The sequence below is a fragment of the Micropterus salmoides genome, unplaced genomic scaffold, assembly GCF_014851395.1.
Source record: "Micropterus salmoides isolate LMB-PRFRI ecotype aquatic unplaced genomic scaffold, ASM1485139v1 Ms_hic_scaffold_14, whole genome shotgun sequence".
NCBI lineage: Eukaryota > Metazoa > Chordata > Actinopteri > Centrarchiformes > Centrarchidae > Micropterus > Micropterus salmoides.
In genome coordinates, this window is record NW_024040485.1 from 129879 (window position 1) to 151310 (window position 21432).

The 21432-nt window shown below is 40.6% G+C and overlaps 1 protein-coding gene across 1 annotated transcript in view; it reads right to left on the bottom strand.

Moving 5' to 3' along the window:
* Positions 1-5819: 5819 nt before the first annotated feature.
* The window catches only part of cdh12a (cadherin 12, type 2a (N-cadherin 2)), a 150844-nt gene continuing 135231 nt past the window's right edge, over positions 5820-21432 (bottom strand). Inside the window, 2 exon segments of the mRNA XM_038717161.1 lie at positions 5820-6694; positions 15106-15357. Of these exon segments, the coding sequence (XP_038573089.1) occupies positions 6081-6694; positions 15106-15357 (866 nt within the window). The 3' untranslated portion in view covers positions 5820-6080.

Here is a 21432-nt window from a genome sequence, read left to right on the forward strand (position 1 = left end):
GTCAGTAACAAGATATGTCTTGTCCCTGTGTCCACTTAAAAACAATTCATATAGCATGAGACAATTTGATTCTATTAACCATAAAAACCTGGAGGACATAATACAACATCTGAAATCCTCTTTATGTTGCCTTGATATTCTGACAACAGGTTTTTTCAAAAATGTGTCTAAATGCATGGCCTCAGATCTACTACAAATTGTCAACATGTCCCTGAAATCAGCAGTCATTAAGCCAAAAAGAGCAATCTAGACAGTTCCCTAATGAGCAATTATAGGCCCGTATTAAATCTTCCATTTTTAAGTAAAATCATTGAAAAGACTGTTTTTCAACAGCTTAGTGCTTTCTTGGCACTAAATAACTGTTTTGATGTCTTCCAGTCAGGTTTTTCAACCACACCACAGCACTGAGACGGCTCTTGTTAAGGTCTTCAATGACATTGTTGTGAACTCAACCAGACGCACTTCAAAGAAGGTCAGATGGTGTCAAAAGAGGGAGGGAAGTTTCCCTCCCCGAGAGTTGACCTTTTCACATGTAAAACCCAGAGACATCGCCTGGTGTTGGTAAGGACCGAAAGAGACTCAATCAGACAATGAATCGCTTAAGGATTGTGTATTCAGAGAGCCTTAGTGAACCTTTCTAGCCGTAAAGGTGTCACTAAAGACAGTCCACAGACAGGAAAAGGGGCGATCTGACCCCTTCTCCCTCCAGCAGGTCACCTCCAGCCTCAATCTGACTCTTTTCTCTCCACAGAACAGCTGAGCCATAAACCACCATTTCATTCTCTGATAACCTGTGCGATAAGCCAGGAATGCAGAGAAGAAAGACCATAAAAACCCCTGTTACTCGAACCAAGCAAGGTTCCAGTATAACTGTGTTTATTCTGTTTAAATAATAACCTTGCTAAGTGAGCAGCAGTGTTAGCCTCTGAGTTTAGTAAGTAATAACCCTGTTGTTATCCTTTAGTGATGTTTGAAGACTAGCAGACCCATAGAAAGTAATCTTGAACTAGTTTTCTAACCTCTTTCTGTGTTGTCTTAAGTCATTCCTGTTACTCCCTAGTAATCACTGTCTATTCAATGCTAACTAATGCTTTAGTTAAATGTTTCATATACAATTTCTTACTAAATTATCCATGGAAACGCTCGTAGGCATCACCAGCCTCTCAGTTAAAGTGGAATGTCTACTCTTTTCTTGTGTGACCCGAGCGCCACCAAGGGGACAAGAAAGGTATAACACGCAAGTGTTTAAAACTCGGCTTACACTGACAGAATTGTTAAGTAGGCCTAACTATCACCATGTAATTGCATAAACGAAATTTTACTGTCATGCTTACATCTAAATTGTCTCATGAGTTAAAACCAGTAACCAGCAAGTATACTGAAGACATGTAATCAAGCTTTGTTACGTTTTATATAACCATTATAACCTTTTTCCATAGTGTTTAGCCTTGTTTTAACTGTCTTTATCCGAATGTTTAGAAGTAAGTATTTTTCCAAATGTCGATATTGTGGAGAGAGAGAGATCAAAGAGAAATACGCGCAACGTATATTTCTTTATCCCAAAAAGTTAACACCTTAGCGACGTTTGGGAGACCATCCCCAAAATTGACGTCACTACTTAGCGGAATCAATAAAAAGGCCTTGCTGTCTTTTGTTCTAGCTTCTTACCTCTTCAAAACTCTTCGTTTAAACTTTCTTGAAACTAAACGTATACGTTCTCTTAACTTCCTTTACTTTTGAAATTCCGATTTTCGTTTCGTACTTAAATCTCCTTCAGACGAGCTGAGAAAGCTACGACCCTGAATTCCAAATTTCTCAGCGGGAGATTTGATTTTCTTTATTCTGTTTGGAGCTGCCTGTTTAACCTCAGCAACATTAAATAGCCTATATTCCCGAGGCCTCGCGAACCTACGGTGAATGTGTGCGTTTATTTGATTTTGTTGTTGCAACCTCATCCGACCGTTGTGAGCAACTTTGGACCAGAAACTCAGAAGCCTTCATTTATGGCCTTGAATAAATGAAACCATGGCTCTGAAGACAGAACCCTGAGTGGGCCCTATAGCGACACCAAACGAACTGAGATCAGAGCAAAAGCCTTGGCTGACAGCCCGTTGCTGCAAGCGCTTCCCACAGAGGACTCCGGACCCAATCCACCGGTTTCAACCCAACTCGAAAACGCCACTGGGGTCGGGCCAGAACCGACTTCCCGAGCCAACCGGCAGTCGAGCCTCGCCACGGGACCTGCGGCAACGGTAGGCCAAAACAAACAACACTCTTTGGTTGGTCGTTGGTGTTCTATGGGCTCCATCCACAGTTAATAACCCTTAGATTAGACAAATTAAATCTGCAATCCAATTTCGGTCATTTGTTCCCTCATACTCGTAGAATTCTCTCCCTCTACAATAAACTGAAACTCCATCGAACCTTACATAGGCTACCCTGTTTAGTACCTCCTTGTTGTCATATTAACTGTTATCCCTGTAATATCACCACATTTACCCACTATTGTACTCTTTTTGTTAGTTAATAAATTCACTTTGAGCACAGCGATGTATGTGTGTGTGTATTCAGAATCTAGAGTCCCTATACACAGAACTTACGCTCAGATCTGAGACTGACTGATTGACCTTAACTAATGAATTAACCAAACTCTGTATAATTCTCAGGCTATACTCAAGGACCTAAAGCCTTGGGCGGACAAGCAAATCTTTAGGTGGTGCTCCTAATTTCGAGGTATAAATTGATATTCCCAGAAATATTAATTTTCATAACTGTATTAAAATTAGTATTCCCGGAAATATTAATTTTCATAACTGTATTAAAATTTTACGTAGCCGAGGTCTGCTACAACATCCATTTAAACACTGACTGGCAGAATTTCAGTCTTAGTATCATTGGACCTCAGTGCTGTATTCGACATTGCGGTTCAATCCAAGGCTTCTCCAGGCTGCATGTCGAATTATCCTTGGGAAAGATACTGAATTGCCCCTGGTGGCTGTTGGCAGATGTACTGTAAAAGCGCTTTTACGCTTTGCACTATACGGACCATTACTCTCCCGGAATGTTCATTCAAGGCTGAGAGAGGATCTCTGTTCCCCAAAACATAGAAACCTAGACTGTGTAAATGATTATGCATCCCTTTGCTCGGGGCCAGATGCCTGAAGCTACCCTAGGCGGCAGGTCTCTGGAACAGCTGTATATGTGTTTTAGTACTCTTTATTCTCTTTTGTTAATAAATTCTTCAAAGACAACAGTTTTCAATTATTTGCGCAACCCCTCACTAGCAAGATACAATTTCCACAACAAAGAGCAGGTCAGCATATACACATTTAGATGCTTCACAACCTAACCAGTCCAGCAGGGGGCGGGCTGAGGCAGAGACACCGAAGAAGAGTGGAAACTCAATAGGTGCGTTTGACTTCATGTGGCGCTGAACAGCGCTGAGAGAGAGAGAGAGAGAGAGAGAGAGAGAGAGATCATTGCTTAGTAACGCGCAAACACACACACACAGCAGTCCACTACTTGCCCCAGATGTCTGTGATATTGCAACAGGGTGTAGGCCGACTCACACTAGGCAATCCGTTAAGTTACAATCGCCTGAAAAATGCCATCAGTGACATTCCGCCCTTTATGGTAGTATTAAAGTGTTATTATTTTACACACTGCTGGGCGCCGGCACACAGTAGCAAGCATATTATCATTTGTAGCACTGTACTAATTGGAGGATGCATCAAAAAGCCAATAATACTAAACAAATAAGCTGCAGTCAATACAGAGTAATACAGTAGGCTACAACACAACTGAGTTCATTTTCACGGGTCGCGGCCTCAACCTGTTTGGTTAAAACTGTGCGCACAATAGTGGCTGATGGTGGAGAAGTGCAGCCATCCTGTCAGTCATGCGATGCACAGCGGAATTCATTAGGAAAGTGTGTTCATTTAAGTCTGTTTATCTTGTTTAATGTAAATAATAGTAGATACTAATTACAATGAAAAATACATTACTTGTGATTCAAAATAATGGTTGTTGATAAATGAATTAGAGACCCCCACAGATGCATGACTTTACTGCTTCCATGGGAGCTCAGACGCTCCTTATGGAGCTGAGCTCCCACTGGCTCCCACGGAACTTGAACCCTGCCAATAACCCAATAGTATTAACTATATTCTGCTCACATTACAACAGTTGTCTATGACAGCCTTGTTTTGTTGGCCTTGGCCATTTTGTTTGTTATGTACAGATTTTCTTTGTTGTAGCTTTGTTGTGTCAGCTACTAGCAGTTGGTAAGGGTGAGCAGCTCTTTTTGTTTGCACCCTTTTTCCCCCTGTTTTTGATAGAAGCCTACACTCACCTAAAGGATTATTAGGAACACCATACTAATACTGTGTTTGACCCCCTTTCGCCTTCAGAACTGCCTTAATTCTACGTGGCATTGATTCAACAAGGTGCTGAAAGCATTCTTTAGAAATGTTGGCCCATATTGATAGGATAGCATCTTGCAGTTGATGGAGATTTGTGGGATGCACATCCAGGGCACGAAGCTCCCGTTCCACCACATCCCAAAGATGCTCTATTGAGTTGAGATCTGGTGACTGTGGGGGCCATTTTAGTACAATGAACTCATTGTCATGTTCAAGAAACCAAGTTGAAATGATTCGAGCTTTGTGACATGGTGCGTTATCCTGCTGGAAGTAGCCATCAGAGGATGGGTACATTGTGGCCATAAAGGGATGGACATGGTCAGAAACAATGCTCAGGTAGGCCGTGGCATTTAAACGATGCCCAATTGGCACTAAGGGGCCTGAAGTGTGCCAAGAAAACATCCCCCACACCATTACACCACCACCAATGTGACCTGTAGCATCAACAAGGCATTTTCGCCCACAGGACTGCCGCATACTGGATATTTTTCCCTTGTCACACCATTCTTTGTAAACCCCAGAAATGGTTATGCGTGAAAATCCCAGTAACTGAGCAGATTGTGAAATACTCAGACCGGCCCGTCTGGCACCAACAACCATGCCACACTCAAAATTGCTTAAATCACCTTTCTTTCCCATTCTGACATTCAGTTTGGAGTTCAGGAGATTGTCTTGACCAGGACCACACCCCTAAATGCACTGAAGCAACTGCCATGTGATTGGTTGATTAGATAATTGCATTAATGAGAAATTGAACAGGTGTTCCTAATAATCCTTTAGGTGAGTGTAGTTTAGAGCTTTGTCTTTTTTTACTTTTTGTTTTTGGTTTAGGCGAGTTTCAGGTTTCTCAGACTGTTTTGGTTGTTGTTTTGGGTACTGCTCATCTCTGAAGATAATAAAACTTTCCTTTGTGTCTGGCCTTGCTTGGGAATGGGAAGAGTGGGAAGCCACACATTTATGTTGCGTCCAGGATAGCCCTAGACCCTATGATGTAACACTAACAAATAAAGTGTAAAAACAATGGATCACAGAAAATGTTGGAGTGCCAGAATTTTCAGTGTTTTAAAAAAACCTGATATTAAATCTCATCCAAACATTTCAGCTAAATCAGTTTCTGAAACTAAAATGGCAACCTCATGGAGCTGCTAGAAGAAAGTCAATGAAGTTAGTAGGATTCATTCTATTGGAACTATGAATATCTAGACAACATGTCATGGCAATCAATCCAATATTTGTTGAGATACAGTGATCTAGACCAAAGTGGTGACTGAATAAGTGCTCAACCGAAAAAATGATCATAGTGACCCCCCTAGTGTGGCTAAGAAAACATTTGGTTTTCTGGTTGAATCAACACTGTCATTGTTCACTGTCACTGGAAATATTTTGATGAGAATCTGATATGGAAATCAAAACAGATGAATATTTATTTATTAAGTAAAATTAATTGCAATACATATAGTGCCAGGCACTCTTGAGAAGCACCTGCTAGATTCCCTGCTCTCTAGCTAAACAATCCACAACTCTACTTCACATAGACAGCTTTCTAAAAATTCCTCAACATCATTCACGGTAAAAAAACAACAACAAAAAAAACATGTCTAGGAATAAAAGATCATTCCAACATGGCTTCCCAATATCTCTGTGCTTTCCAACTTCCTCTCAGCTCTTCTCTGTCAGTGTAGGCGACTTTTTATCCAGGATACTTGCCAGTGTTTTGAATGGCTGCTCCCATTCACCAAGGGAGCTAAAATCCCCTGAATTGTCAATTACCCATGACTCTTCTATGGAGCTTAGTGAGCCAGTCACTGAGCCATCACCCTCGTAGGTGTAGGTCGCCAGTGAGTCATAGGGCAGGGTGGTGTAACCCTGCTGATTCTCCTCTAGCCGCTGTTCGATGAACTCCCTGATCATTTCAGCATTTCCCTCAGTCATTTTGCCATGAGAAGAGAGTGGGGTCTTGTTGTTCATGGCAGTGATCACCATGGCTGTTTGATGATGGATGTCACGTGACCTGATGTCGTCACATCGACTGCTGAGATGCAGCAGAACCCCGTCTCCGTAGCCATTTTTTTCTTTCTTGGAGGTGCTTCTGTGACTGCTGGTGCACTGGGAGTGTGTGCTGCGCAGAGTGCCTAAATCAAAGGCGTGGGTGTCCGCCTCACCACCGCCCTCATCGTCATAATGAATGACATTATCACGGATGTCCTCTTTTGATGTCATTAGGGTCTCTTTCTCTTTGTGGCGCTTCTGGCCAATGTATAATGTAGCCATAACTGCAAGACACAATAAGAATAAAATGATGGGTTAGTTTAAAATATTTTTACATGTCTGTTACTCTTTATCACGGATTTTTTACTAATATCTATTGTTGCTGCGATGGATTGGCGACCTGTCCAGGGTGTACCCCGCCTTTCACCCAATGTCAGCTGGGACCCAGTATGCAGGATAAGTGGTTGACCATGGATGTACGGATGGATAGTATCTATTGTTACTCGTAGGTCTCTCACTTTACTGATGCTTGAATGATGTTCCTCAAATGTAAGTGAGAAATTTGTCCTGCCTTTGTCACTGTTTGGCATTTATCTGAACCCAAACCTAAACAATTCTACAATTCTAGTATATCTTAATAAAATGCTCACTTATTTATGTTGAAAGAATTAAATACAAAATTCACAATCATCTAGAGAGGTGAAAAGTGACTGTGAAGTCATTAGAGAGAAGTATCAAATACATTCCATCAAACTCATTTTTGACAGCTATTTCCGGTCCCGCCCCCACACCGGATGTCTGTATGTAACTGATAAGAGGGGTGTATCCGGTCCCGCCCCAACCGGAAATATGGCTGTATGTAACTGAAAAGAGGGGGTTCATCCTGTCCCACCCCAGCCGGAAATATGTCTGTATGTAACTGATAAGAGGGTTGCGTACATCCTTCCATTGTGTGTTTTTCATTGATTTAAAGACTTTATTAAGTAATACAACTTGAATGAATTAACTAGGAGGTGTTTGTGACAATAAATTTATCATTAAAAAAGTATAGCAGTGAGTTATAAGTAAAAGGAGGAATCTCCGGGGCCAGCAAAGGATCAGTAGGAGGTTTCTTTGGAATCAAGTCAGTCTTTATTATTAAACAAGTGAAGAATAAATTGAAATAATGACAGCAAAGCAGTAAAATGGTATAACGGTGAGTAAAAATTACCTTCAACAGCATGCAGCAAAATAAGAGTGAGTTCCAAAATTAAACTTTGTAAAATCTTTGCTAAAGCTTTGTGTGACAAACTTACCATCATTAAAGAACTAAAGAATAAGATGAAATAATTACAGTAAAATAGTATAACAGTGAGTTAAAATTAAACAGCATTTTTTAATTACCTTCAAAATCTTTGCTAAAGCTTTGTGTGACAAACTTACCATCATTAAAGAACTAAAGAATAAGATGAAATAATTACAGTAAAATAGTATAACAGTGAGTTAAAATTAAACAGCATTTTTTAATTACCTTCAAAATCTTTGCTAAAGCTTTGTGTGACAAACTTACCATCAGTAAACAAGTGAAGAATAAATTGAAATAATGACAGTAAAGCAGTAAAATGGTATAACGGTGAGTAAAAATTAAACAGCATTACAAATTACCTTCAACAGCATGCAGCAAAATAAGAGAGTGTTCCACATTACTTTGCTATTGCTTTGTCTTACAAACTTGCCATCATTATCACTCCAAAGCTGTAGCCTAGAGTTTCCATTTAAATTACCTTCAACAGCATGCAGCAAAATAAGAGTTAATATAAGAGAGTTCCAAAATTAAACTTTGTAAAATCTTTGCTAGTGCTTTGTCTTACAAACTTGCCATCATTATCACTCAAAAGCTGTAGCCTAGTCTTAAACTTGTGAGTCTTAAAACTTTAATCCTTCTAGAGTCTGTGTCTCCTCTTCTCTGTCCTCTCTCTTTCTGGTGTAGCATAGGCTGTGGGGTGAATTGAGGAATGTGCTCCACCCCCGGACCTCCTTCCATCCCTCCCCTCCCTCTGTTTTCTCAATGAGCCACATCAAGTTGTGTGTTTTAACTGTCATTAGCATCTTCAGGTAATCTTGTAGACCAGTTATGGAATAGAGTTATCTATAACCCCAGACTCCGGTTGTTAAAAACGGTCCAAATGTAATGAAAATTATGAGTTAACCCTAGAGTTTGGGTTATCGATGGCAATCTGTTTTCCTCTTTTGTAGTGTCTCTGAAAAAATGCTATGGAAGGGGACACTAGAAAAAAAAATAGAAACAGCATGGTCTCAAAAAAGAGGTCGCAGCAGTGATGAGACTTTTTACTAAAACCTTATTGTCAAGGGCAAACTAGCCACTATGGCTGAATGCAAGACCTGCAATGAAACAGTGTAAGACTGCTGAACATCCTGTTCTGGCTAGTCAAGAACCCCGTGGTAAATCTGGGCATTACATAAAAAATAAAAAGCCATATGATAGATATTGTTACAGACTTTTGTTGTTGAAGCTGCTGGTTCCTGTTGAGCTTTGGAACGTGCAATAAGTGTTATTAGCACAGATCACGGTTGAGCCGAAATAAAGAAGCTTATTTTTATTCTTTTACCTGTAGGAGATTTATTATAATCTTCTGTTTTATTTTCATCAACAGAAAACTACTGTCCTGTTATGTCAACAAAGTAGCTAACTAGCATTTGAATACTTCATCCCCAAGGGAAGGGTTCTGGATTTCATGACCTCTGTAATAGTCTAACCCTAATTAGCAAAAGGCAGCTGGATCAAACTTTAGCTCTTGAAGTTTCCAGTTGATGAAGTTGTAAACTATATATTTTTTTTATAATTCTAGCTTTTTTTACTAAAGGGAAAGAGAAGGCCTATTAGCATGACTAGTGACTTAGTTATGAGTAAGGCTTTAGTTTAGAATGAGGGACATTGTCTATATGTTACTGAAAGACTACATTTAGAGTTATTTGGACGCTGTTAACACTTGTAGTTTTTTTTTTGCTACATAAGAATTGTCCTTATTTTGTAAGTGTAACTAAAAATTAAATATTTAGTTTAGATTACAATATTCTCTTAATAGAAATACCCCATTCTTTTATTCATCCATGCTGGAGTGTCACTCCATGCTAGCTAGGAAGGAACTAAGAGGGAACTCCGTGTCATTACATGCCAGCCAACAATGGACGTTTCTGTAATGCAGTCAATAAATAAAATGCAATCCTATAAAATTTAGATTGAAGAAACAAGTACATTGCAAAATTGATAGAAATCTTGTCTATAACTGGTCAATTTCATTTCACAATATTTGGGGACAGAATTATACCAAAGGTTTAGTAAAAGTTGATAAACCTGTTTTAGTGATTACTTAAAAAATAGGATCATGCTGCTGAGCATTTTAGTCCTAATTTATAATTATGAAGAGCAAATACAAAATAAGATAAAGATGAAGGCCCTTTAAAAAGGCCTACTTCACCAAATGACCAAGCACCACAGACAAACCTGAAGAGAAAGTTTAAATGACTGCACTAGTGTAATAAGACATTTTATATAATTGAACCCTGGATAAAGTACCTTTTGCTGCTAATACTGCAATCCTTGATATTTGTGCATGCATCCAAGTTATTTCTGAATAACAGGTAAAACTGTAAATTCTCAATAAAGTGGCCCTGAATATTTTTGTATCACAGAGAAATGTTTAAATATTACTAACACTGATGTTAAAATTTCCATTTTTGAAAGAAACAAGAAGTCTTTAAGAGATACAAACACTCATTAGCTGAAAAAAATTAACCGCATGGAGGTCCCCTCTTTGGTAGGTAGATACTGCTCAAGGATCCAAGTGCCCTCTTGGCAATTTCTTGAAGACAATGTTCTGGTTTTATTTTCACAGACTCCCATCATTGGCCTATGGTAACCCCTCCTAGTCTCTTATCATTGGCTCACGGCTAACTCTGCCCACCCTCTTATTTTGTATGTGACAGCATGTGGGAAATAACTGGTGAGGGGTTGGGGGCCGTTACTTCTGGTACAACCAGATTATTAGATAGTCTGCAGTTCCAAACTCTTGTCTCCGGCTGATAAAAATAGGTTCCTGTTTCGAAAACGAACTCTGTCTGATAAACCCAGACCGTTTTTAACAACCGGAGTCTGGGGTTATAGATAACTCTATTCCATAACTGGTCTACAAGATTACCTGAAGATGCTAATGACAGTTAAAACACACAACTTGATGTGGCTCATTGAGAAAACAGAGGGAGGGAGGGATGGAAGGAGGTCCGGGGGTGGAGCACATTCCTCAATTCACCCCACAGCCTATGCTACACCAGAAAGAGAGAGGACAGAGAAGAGGAGACACAGACTCTAGAAGGATTAAAGTTTTAAGACTCACAAGTTTAAGACTAGGCTACAGCTTTTGAGTGATAATGATGGCAAGTTTGTAAGACAAAGCACTAGCAAAGATTTTACAAAGTTTAATTTTGGAACTCTCTTATATTAACTCTTATTTTGCTGCATGCTGTTGAAGGTAATTTAAATGGAAACTCTAGGCTACAGCTTTGGAGTGATAATGATGGCAAGTTTGTAAGACAAAGCAATAGCAAAGTAATTTGGAACACTCTCTTATTTTGCTGCATGCTGTTGAAGGTAATTTGTAATGCTGTTTAATTTTTACTCACCGTTATACCATTTTACTGCTTTACTGTCATTATTTCAATTTATTCTTCACTTGTTTACTGATGGTAAGTTTGTCACACAAAGCTTTAGCAAAGATTTTGAAGGTAATTAAAAAATGCTGTTTAATTTTAACTCACTGTTATACTATTTTACTGTAATTATTTCATCTTATTCTTTAGTTCTTTAATGATGGTAAGTTTGTCACACAAAGCTTTAGCAAAGATTTTGAAGGTAATTAAAAAATGCTGTTTAATTTTAACTCACTGTTATACTATTTTACTGTAATTATTTCATCTTATTCTTTAGTTCTTTAATGATGGTAAGTTTGTCACACAAAGCTTTAGCAAAGATTTTACAAAGTTTAATTTTGGAACTCACTCTTATTTTGCTGCATGCTGTTGAAGGTAATTTTTACTCACCGTTATACCATTTTACTGCTTTGCTGTCATTATTTCAATTTATTCTTCACTTGTTTAATAATAAAGACTGACTTGATTCCAAAGAAACCTCCTACTGATCCTTTGCTGGCCCCGGAGATTCCTCCTTTTACTTATAACTCACTGCTATACTTTTTTAATGATAAATTTATTGTCACAAACACCTCCTAGTTAATTCATTCAAGTTGTATTACTTAATAAAGTCTTTAAATCAATGAAAAACACACAATGGAAGGATGTACGCAACCCTCTTATCAGTTACATACAGACATATTTCCGGCTGGGGTGGGACAGGATGAACCCCCTCTTTTCAGTTACATACAGCCATATTTCCGGTTGGGGCGGGACCGGATACACCCCTCTTATCAGTTACATACAGACATCCGGTGTGGGGGCGGGACCGGAAATAGCTGTCAAAAATGAGTTTGATGGAATGTATTTGATACTTCTCTCTGTCATTGTCTCAAAGATTACGAATTCAAACAGTGCTGCTTGGCACATGCTTTATTAGAGAATTTTGTAGTTTGTCTATTTACGCAATGTTTGCTAAAGAGCATGCTACTTGTTAGCTTTACAATCAGGATAAAAACCCTAGCGATGTCACACAATTTTTCACTTCCAGTGGGTGTCCATTATTAGGGTGTCAAAATCCACAGTGATCGTGTATGTGCCAAACAGCTCTGTTTGTATCTGTAATCCTGGAGACAAGTGATATACAGAAGGGGGACCATACCAGAAACTACAATAATAATCTCCTCCTCTGACATATATCCACACTTTCTTTCCTCTTTGATAAAGCTTATAGTTAGGGCTGGCTCAGGTGAGTCCTGAACCATCCCTTAGTTATGCTGCTATAGGCCTAGACTGCCAGGGGGCTTCCCATGATGCACTGAGCTCCTCTCTCCTCTTCTTTCTCTCCCTCTGTATGCAACCTCATCCCATTATTGCATGTTACTAACTCAACTTCTTCCCTTTCCCGTAGTTTTGTGCTTTCTCGTCCCTCTCCTCTCTCCTCCTATCACTATTCACTATCACTATTATTAGGGCCCGAGCACGACTGTGCGAGGTCCCTATTGAAATATATATATATTTTTTTTTTCTCTGCAAAGTAGGCTCAACTGACATGGCCTAAACATACTCGAAAACTCACCAAAATTTGCAAACATGTCAGAACCGGTGAAAAATTTCGTATTCTACAAATTTCGCACATGGGCGTGGCAAAATGACTCGCTAGCGCCACCTAGAAAATTGGAAAAGATTAGCCCCTCGTTCACGTTCAACCTACATGTACGAAATTTTCTGGGGACATGTATCATATCAAGACGCACAAAAAAGCCTCAAGAACCCATATGATGATGATGATTTACACACTTCGTACTTTAACGAACTCCTCCTAGGGATTTAGTCCGACCAACCTCAAATTTCTGCTGTGCCTTCTAAAGGCATTGAAGATGAAAAGTTGTGCTATTTGCGAGTTTTCGTCAATGGGTGTGTCCGTGGCGTGGCGTCAGAGATCAAGTCTTCGCCATGACACAGGAAGTTGTTGTAACTTACGTGTACATGCTCACATCTGAACCAAACTTTACGTGCTTGATAACTCTCCCACCCCGCAGACATCTACACACCAATACCGATTTATATTCATAGCGGCAAGTGCTATGTAGCTCCACATAGGTGACACAGGAAGTGACATATAACACCTTCATGCAGTGTCGGAACCGCGTAGCAAATTCACAGCCGCACTGGCAGAGCTCCAGAATATGCAACTCGGCCGGCTCACACCCGGACACGCTACAAGTGCGAGGGCTCACCCAACGCTGCTTGCAGCTTTAATTTATGTGTGTGTTTTAATATTTTTGTCTGTTTTATTCTTCCTTTGTATTTTTTTTACTTATTTATTTTCACCCATGGTATTTATTTCTGCCTGTCCTTTTTACATTTCTGTATGCATTTCTGCCTCATTATGCAAATGAGGAGGGGCTGTGTCTCAAGGGGTCAACTTCTGCCCATTGGTGGACCAGTCAGACGGGAGAGCTCTAGACCTTCTCTGCTTGCACACATCAACAAGCTGCTCTTCACACATTCAGATGGCTTCCTTCAGTGCACTGAGGTGTTTAGCAACTCTGTTTGAAGACACTACCAGCCATGTCTTCCTTCTCTTTTCATGTGGACACTCTGACCTACAGAGTTTTCAATTAGCGACTTATACGTACACAGAACTGCAGGAAAGTGAGCTGGATTGTTTCTGAGAGCCACATCTAAATCTGGAGTGCACTCCTATTCGAGTATTTACGGTAAATGCTCCCACACGGAGCAGCTCCTTGCTCTGCTGTTTTCAGCAGCTGTTTCAACAAAAACGCTATTCAGAACATAACCATATTCTTCAGAGGAAAAGAAGAAGGAGGAGAAGGAGAGCAACAAATAACCCCCAAACAATAAAATAAATTCCTTTTATATTTCCCTGCCTTGTTGTTTATGTGTACATACAGAGGAAGAATGAGAGAACAGCACACATTTCATCGTTACTGTGTGTTAGAGCATGGGAGAACAGTGGATACTTTTAATACAGCCCACACCCCTAATACTGTGTAACTATAACAAGTAGAGAACAGAAGAAAAAGATGTTCTTTCTTTACAACTGTCTGCATAGCTTATTCATATTGTGTAATGAATGAAAATAAATAGGCCTACTAGGCTCCTCTCTACTTTGACATTTAAGATTAGCTTGTTTGATCCACCTTCATACACATGTGACATTACTGTACAACTTGAGAAAGGTGAGTTGTTTTCTGCTCCAGCCTGCCTAAAAGAAAAGCTGTGTAAGTAAAATATATATAATCTTTACAAATTCAATAGGGACCTGGCACGGTTGTGCTCGGGCCCTAAAAATATAATCTTTACAAATTCAATAGGGACCTGTTTTTGAAAAGGAATACAAAATATGTTGTGCAGTTTAATTGTTAATATGCGACTTCCTGTGTTTTGTCCGTATGCAACCTTTAGTAGTCTTTCCTACAGTTTTATAAATGAGACCCCTGGATAGACCAAATTAATGTAATGGTCCCACATGGTTTAAATATCTTGTTAAGATAGATAAATAGAGATAGCAGGGGGATGAAATGCAGCATAGGGAAGGCTGGAATAGAACCCAGTCCACTGCTGCAAGGACTTAGCCTTAGTACATGGAAGTGCATTCACTAACAGTAAGAAATCCCAGCTCTAATGGAACGTTAAACCATAAAGCATAAGAGACACATGTATAAATGCGTGTCCCAGCATTCACGGGATTCATGTCAAAACATCAGCTTATTGACTGTAAACAAATCGAAAAACTACATGAGGTGGTTCTTTTGCTGTTTTTAATCCTCTGTAGAGTTGTTTTTTTTCTGATGTTGTTTCTGTAGCAACAGCATTATAATAGCTAATTATAAAACAAATACTAATATGTCTCAACAAAGTCTGAGACTGAACCTGGGGTAGCCAAAACTTGTCAGTATGATAAAATGTGCTGGGATTAATGCCATGACCAGTGTTTGTATATATCGCTCTGTATTTTGTGACAGAAGAAAGATTAGCTTACCAATCAGCAGAGCTACACATAACAGAATAGCCATCAGAGCTCCAGTACTGAGGCCCACAGGCAGGAACATGGCCTCAGCTGAGCAGGTAAGCAGCAATCCTTGTGCCTCACAGGAACACACTCGGATAGTGAGGGTGGCTGTGCTGCTCTGGGCAGGGTAACCACTGTCTTCAAGCAAAATAGGAAGAAAATAGACGTCCTGCACCCGCTGCTGGAAGCCTGAGCGTCGAGTCACAACGCCAGCCGTGTTGTCTGGAAACCGACAGAGGATAATCACTGACAATGTTCCAGATAGTATTTTTCACTGTCTTGTTGGTGTCACATTTCTTCTTTGAGTTTCAATGGTGGTTGGCAAACCAGCTTATATATGCATTACCGCCACCTACTGGCCTGGAGTGAGGAGCTGTAGATTGGCAGAAAAAGTTAAAGAATAAGTTCTCTATTATTCCTTTTACTCTTTAAGTGGCCATATTATGGGATTTTCTCTTTAGTGTGTTATATAGCTTTTAGTGCATGTAAAAGTTCTGCAAACTTACAAAGCACAAAGACCACACCTGAGGGAGATCCTGTCAGATACCACTCCTCCTGTCCTGGCAGAATTGCTTTGTTTGGATTTCAGCCTTTTCTTCCATTACTTACTTACAGTACGTCACTATGTGCTGTCTGAACAATAAATGCGATGATGTGTTGAGAAGAAATCCGCTTGACACTGTTCTTGATCATAAAAGTTTATTACATCAAGGAATTCAGCATCAATTACAAGCTCTGCAGCAGCTTGGAGAGTGACCCAGCCCGATAACCACTCTGTCTCTCTGTACATCAAACACAGCTTATATAGAACATGTTTAGGTATCTGCTAAATACCATATAAGGGTCCAGTCCCTTCATAAACACTAATCTCTACTCCCCCTATCACTGGGTCACAGGTCAAATTCCATAGGAGGGTTCACTCTTTACACCCCATCAATCATTACACACCACAACTACATAACACATTCTAACACATTTGCATTTTGCCTTCCATGGTCACCATAGCTACAGCCATACATGTGCAGAGGGGGATGCGCTGGGTGCTTGAGCACCTGCCCTTTTGCCCTTTGATGCCCAAAGAGCCCTTTTGTCAATGCAAAATAGGCTATCCTTTATTTAATTTTAAATTTGCAAAGGCCCTTTTGTGAAGGCCTGCCTAATCTAACTATTAGTAAAATGAATGAAAAATAATTTCGTAGTAAGTAAAATGACCCATATTATAACCTTTCACCTGATGACCTCATCCATGATGAGCCTGTTCAGACACCATTAGTGATTCAGCAGCACTACAGGCCACCTTTGATTCTTTTCACTTGAACTAGGATTATTACAGTAATTAATTATAACAACAGGCTTATACTAATACTTATTCCCCCAAATTATAGCCTACTTATCAGCCCTTTTTTAAATGATCATTTAATTCAGAACAATATTGCATTTTAACAGCAACAGTAGTGTTTACAACAGCAAAACTACCATAAAAACTCAATAACTGGAAATACATTTAAAAACATCAGTGTCAATGTAAAATAAATAATATTCCTGACATAAAAGTAAAGAGAAATGAAAAGAAAAGAAGAAAAAAAGAAAAGAAATGGCCCTAGTAGATTTTAGAAAAAGGAATTAAATGTTGTGAAAGATTATGTTTATTAGGGGCCAACAGAATGAACACACACACACATCTTAGTGTCATAATGTGAGAACTTTTGGAATCAAAGGCAGACTTGGAACAGCTCAAAGGGGTATCAAAGGATTTTATTGAGATGTGCAACAGAAGGCTGGGAGATATGTTTCAACAAGGCACCTCTACCTGCAGCAGTCGGTGTGCAGCAGTCTCTGTGAGCATCTCCCTCATATTTTCTCATAGCAGTCTGCCTTTGTAGCGGCTGTAGCACTACAGCAGGTCAGTCAGTGTAAGCCAGTCCTAAACACTTAACAGACTTTACATCTTGTCATGGTCAGATAATTGTTTAATCAGCTAATATACATCCTATGTTTGTTTTAATATCTAGTCACAGATCACCTCCAGTAGTATCAGCAGCAACCAAAGCAGCAGCAGCAGCAACATCCCCAGCAACCCCTCAACAGCAACTGTTGGATTTGGGTATTCCCTGTGTTTCTTTTTCAAAACTGTATCACAGCATTTGATGTAACGATACAGAAGCTTCCGTATATGCATATAAGCAAGAAATAAATAACAATATATTTCTGTATCAATATTTTGGCAGCCCTAATTAAATCCTTGTTCCATGTGCTCCTTTTATACTTTGAGCACCTGCCCTTCCAAAGGTCTCTGCAAGGCATTGAATAGACCAGTGTTACCAGCTGTTTAGAATCCCTTTATCTAAGAGGCATGGCTTTTCCTACACACGCTCTAAGCAGTTGACTAGTCACAACAGAATGGGGTTAGAACAATCAGAGCAGACTGGGCTTTTTCGGGAGCGTTTCAGACAGTAGGTAATGCAGAAATGTACATGTGAGAAAAAGTATGCGTTTTTGAACACTGAAGCATGTAAACCTATTCTAGGACCCCCAGAATAGGGGAAGAAGAGTGAGGGGTGGAAGGATGAGGGGAGAAATCAGGACAAGGGGGATGGAGGAGGATGGGAATACACGTGGGCACCTCTCCTTAGGTGTCAGATGTCAATTCCCCTAGCTTTTTGTTGCACTTACTAGAGCCCAGCTGGCAAATTGTTTTTAAAGCAAAGCAGCCTGAAAGTTGAATCTTGCGGACTGACTAATGCTACACAGTGTTTGTGGGCACCCGAGTGGCCGAAGTTCTGGAGGTAACAGAACCACATTCATGGCGGTATATTGATTCAGCAAGGAATCCCGCTGGTGACATTAGAACGAGCAAGACATTAAGGGGTCTTGCTGAGCCAAACAGATGGTAGTAGGGACTCACTTTCCTTCTCCATGGGCCAGAAAATTGGCTGGTTAACAACAAGATACAGCATGAGAGCTTCCCTAATGAGCTGAAGCTTCTTAAGGCAGGAAAGCTCATCCCCACCAACAGTAGACTATGTGCTTGTGTCAAGAACTGGACAAGTTAGGAGAAGTCATCACAGAGGTGGGAGACATTCTGCATAGTTAGGTCTGACCGCAATGCATCCCATAGTCCTGGATCCAGATCACTCCAAGGTGCTTAAAAGATTATGACACTTATGTCCTCCTGGGTCAGAGATTATTTTCAGATATCCAACAATCAAATGCCTAACTGTCGTGGGTTGGTCTCTCTCCCCTCTTTTCCTCTTGTTCTCAGTTTCCTCGCCCCTGTTGTTTCTGTCAGTCATGTGTGTCTTGTCCCATGTCTGTGTGGTTGGGCGTGTCCGAGCCTGACCTCTCTCCACCTGCAGCACTCCGCACCTGGGACTCATCAACTCATCAACGCCTGCAGTCTTAAGCTCTGGTTCAGTCTCCACTCGTCGCCTGTTTGTCCATTTACCCACAGTGGTATATCGCTCCGGCCTATTTCCTAGTTTGCCAAAATACCTTTTGTGATCTTGCCTAACCTCTTGTTTCCTGTCTGCCACAGTTTCACCCTGGTGCGGAGTCGCTGCCTGCCTGCCTGAACTCTGGATTGCCAGCCCGTTGCTCTCAGCCTGCCTGTACTCAAGATCACCAGTCCATTGCTCACTGCCTGCCAGTCCGCCTGCCCATCTCTGTGCTCTTAAAATAAAGTCCTGCCTGTGTGCCTGCCAACTTCCGCTCACGAGTCCTTTCTGTGATCCCTAACACCTAACTACTAGAACTAGGCATCTAGACATCCTGACATCACACAGTGACATTGATTCACACCTGCTTGGAAAATCTCTGACCAGGGGGCTAACTTTGATGCCAAGCAAAGGATTGCATTTCAGTTTAATCCTTCAGGTATCCTCCACTTTGAGAGAGAGATATCCACACTGTTAAAACAGTGGTCAACACCATGTTTGGAGCCGAACGTTAGCTTTTTGGACGTGTTACCAAGGACACCCAAGAGCAGATGGACACATCAGCACTGGGTTGTACCTGTGTGTAATTTCTAACTTAAGTTGGTAATTTCTAACTTAAGTTGGAGTTTACGTGCTACTAACGTTTTAAGGGTTGCACTAGCTGAAATACGTCCAACGCAGACATAAGTTACAACTTAAATCTTACACCTAGCCCTTAATAGGTGTAAAGTCCTCCATAAAGTAGTCGAGCGGTTGACGCATCATTTGAAAGGTGGGATAACTTGGATGAGGAGGAGCAAATTATGTCGGCTGTTTTGCATCGGCAACGTGTTCTCTCTCCATGATTACACCCCTTGGACATTTATGATGATATTGATTTGTACTCACGCTTTCGTTTTCCATGCACGGAGATACTGAGGATTACCGACCTGCTGGCAGTTGACTTGCAACACTACAGACAGAAACGGTCCCCTCAGTCCTTCCCTACAAGTGTGTCTATATTTTGCTACAGGATCATTTCAAAACTTGGTTGGTGATTCAATTCAAGTGCATAAATCTACTGTGTGTAGAACAATGAGAGCAGTTGCACTATAATTATGTCAGTGCTTTAATGACTATGTTAAGTTTCCAACTCAGCCCGAGCAACAAAATATGACCCGTCGGAAGCTCTACCAGATGGCCGGTTTCCCCGACATACTTGGCTGCATAGATGGCACGCACATCAGAATCAAGGGACCCAAAATCAATGAGAATGACTTTGTAAACAGAAAGGGATACCACTCAATCAATGCTCAGATCGTATGTGATGCCGACCTTGTTATTACCAATGCTGTAATCAAATGGCCTGGGGCAAAGCATGACAGCTTCATCCTCAAGCAGTCTAGCCTTTGGAGAGACTTTGAGGCAGCAAGTTACCCCGGGAGGTTGCTTGGTGACTCAGGGTATCCACTGAGAAAATGGCTCATGACCCCATAGCTAAACCCAGCAAGTGTCAGTGAGCAGTGCTACAATTCAGCACACACTAAGACCAGAAATGCGGTGGAGCAGTGCATAGGTGTTCTGAAGAACCGATGGGCCTGTTTGCAAAGAGGTAGGCCTGTCCAATTCTATTTTATTCAAGTTAGAATCTATGGCCCCGACCATGCCTCTTAAATATCAGAGTACAGCACAGCATACAAGCACTGTAACGTTAACCTAACTGTGCTGTGTATTGATAAACCCATGGCGCTGTCCCTGCTGCTGAAGTAGAGGACAGAATTGTGATTGTGACTTTTTCTTTGAGTCCCGCACTACTGTCAATTTTAGCTTGGATCTATAATATTCAAACTATAGACTTAAGTAACATGCACAATGACAGACGTGTAGCCTTGTAGAGAACTAGCCTATCCCTAGCCTATTCTGTGCCCGCAGCTAATATCTGTCTTACTTTGGTAAAATAGGCGTCTTAATGGATCCTGGCAGAGCTGCAGCTGGTGCCTGCGTTGTCCTTCACAACCTGGCAATGATGTGGAAAGTACCGCGGATGGAGGAAGGAAATGCAAATGATGGGGGTGACATTCCTTTCGATAACGAGGACCCGATACCGACTGAGGCTGCCACTGTCCGGGCCTACCTTACTGCTTCCTATTTTCCTTCCTCAAACGTCTCACAAAACATAAACAAGATTCGCTACTGCAATAAGTTGATTTAGTAGGCTTTCTATATATACAACACAACAATAATAACAATAAGAATAATAACAACAACAATCATCCAAAATGTTTGAAATATTAAACTGTACAAATAGCCTAAATAACAAATAAAATAACACATTTCAAAAATCTAATATGAATAATAATAATAATATATTTAGGGCCCGAGCACGAACCATGCGAGGTCCCTATTGAAACTGTAAGGATTTATTTCTTTTCTTTTTTTTTTCAATTTTGGGGGCCTAAACATACTCGAAAACTCACCAAACTTTGCACACATGTCGGAAGTGGTGAAAAATTTCGTATTTTATGGGTTTCGCGCATGGCCGTGGCAAAATGACTCGCTAGCGCCACCTGGAAAATTAGAAAAAATTAGCCCCTCGTCCACGTTCAGCCTACATGCACGAAATTTTCTGGGGACATGTATCATGTCCAGACACACAAAAACTCAACAGGAAGTCATTTTGAATTTTACGGCCATTTTTGGATGATTTACACAGTCCGTACTTTAACGAACTCCTCCTAGGCGTTTAGTCCAATCGACTTCAACTTTCTGCTGTGCCTTCTAAAGGCATTGAAGATGAAAAGTTCTGTGAGTTTTCGTCAATGGGCGTGTCCGTGGCGTTGATGATTCGCCATGAAACAGGAAGTTATTATAACTTCAGTGTACA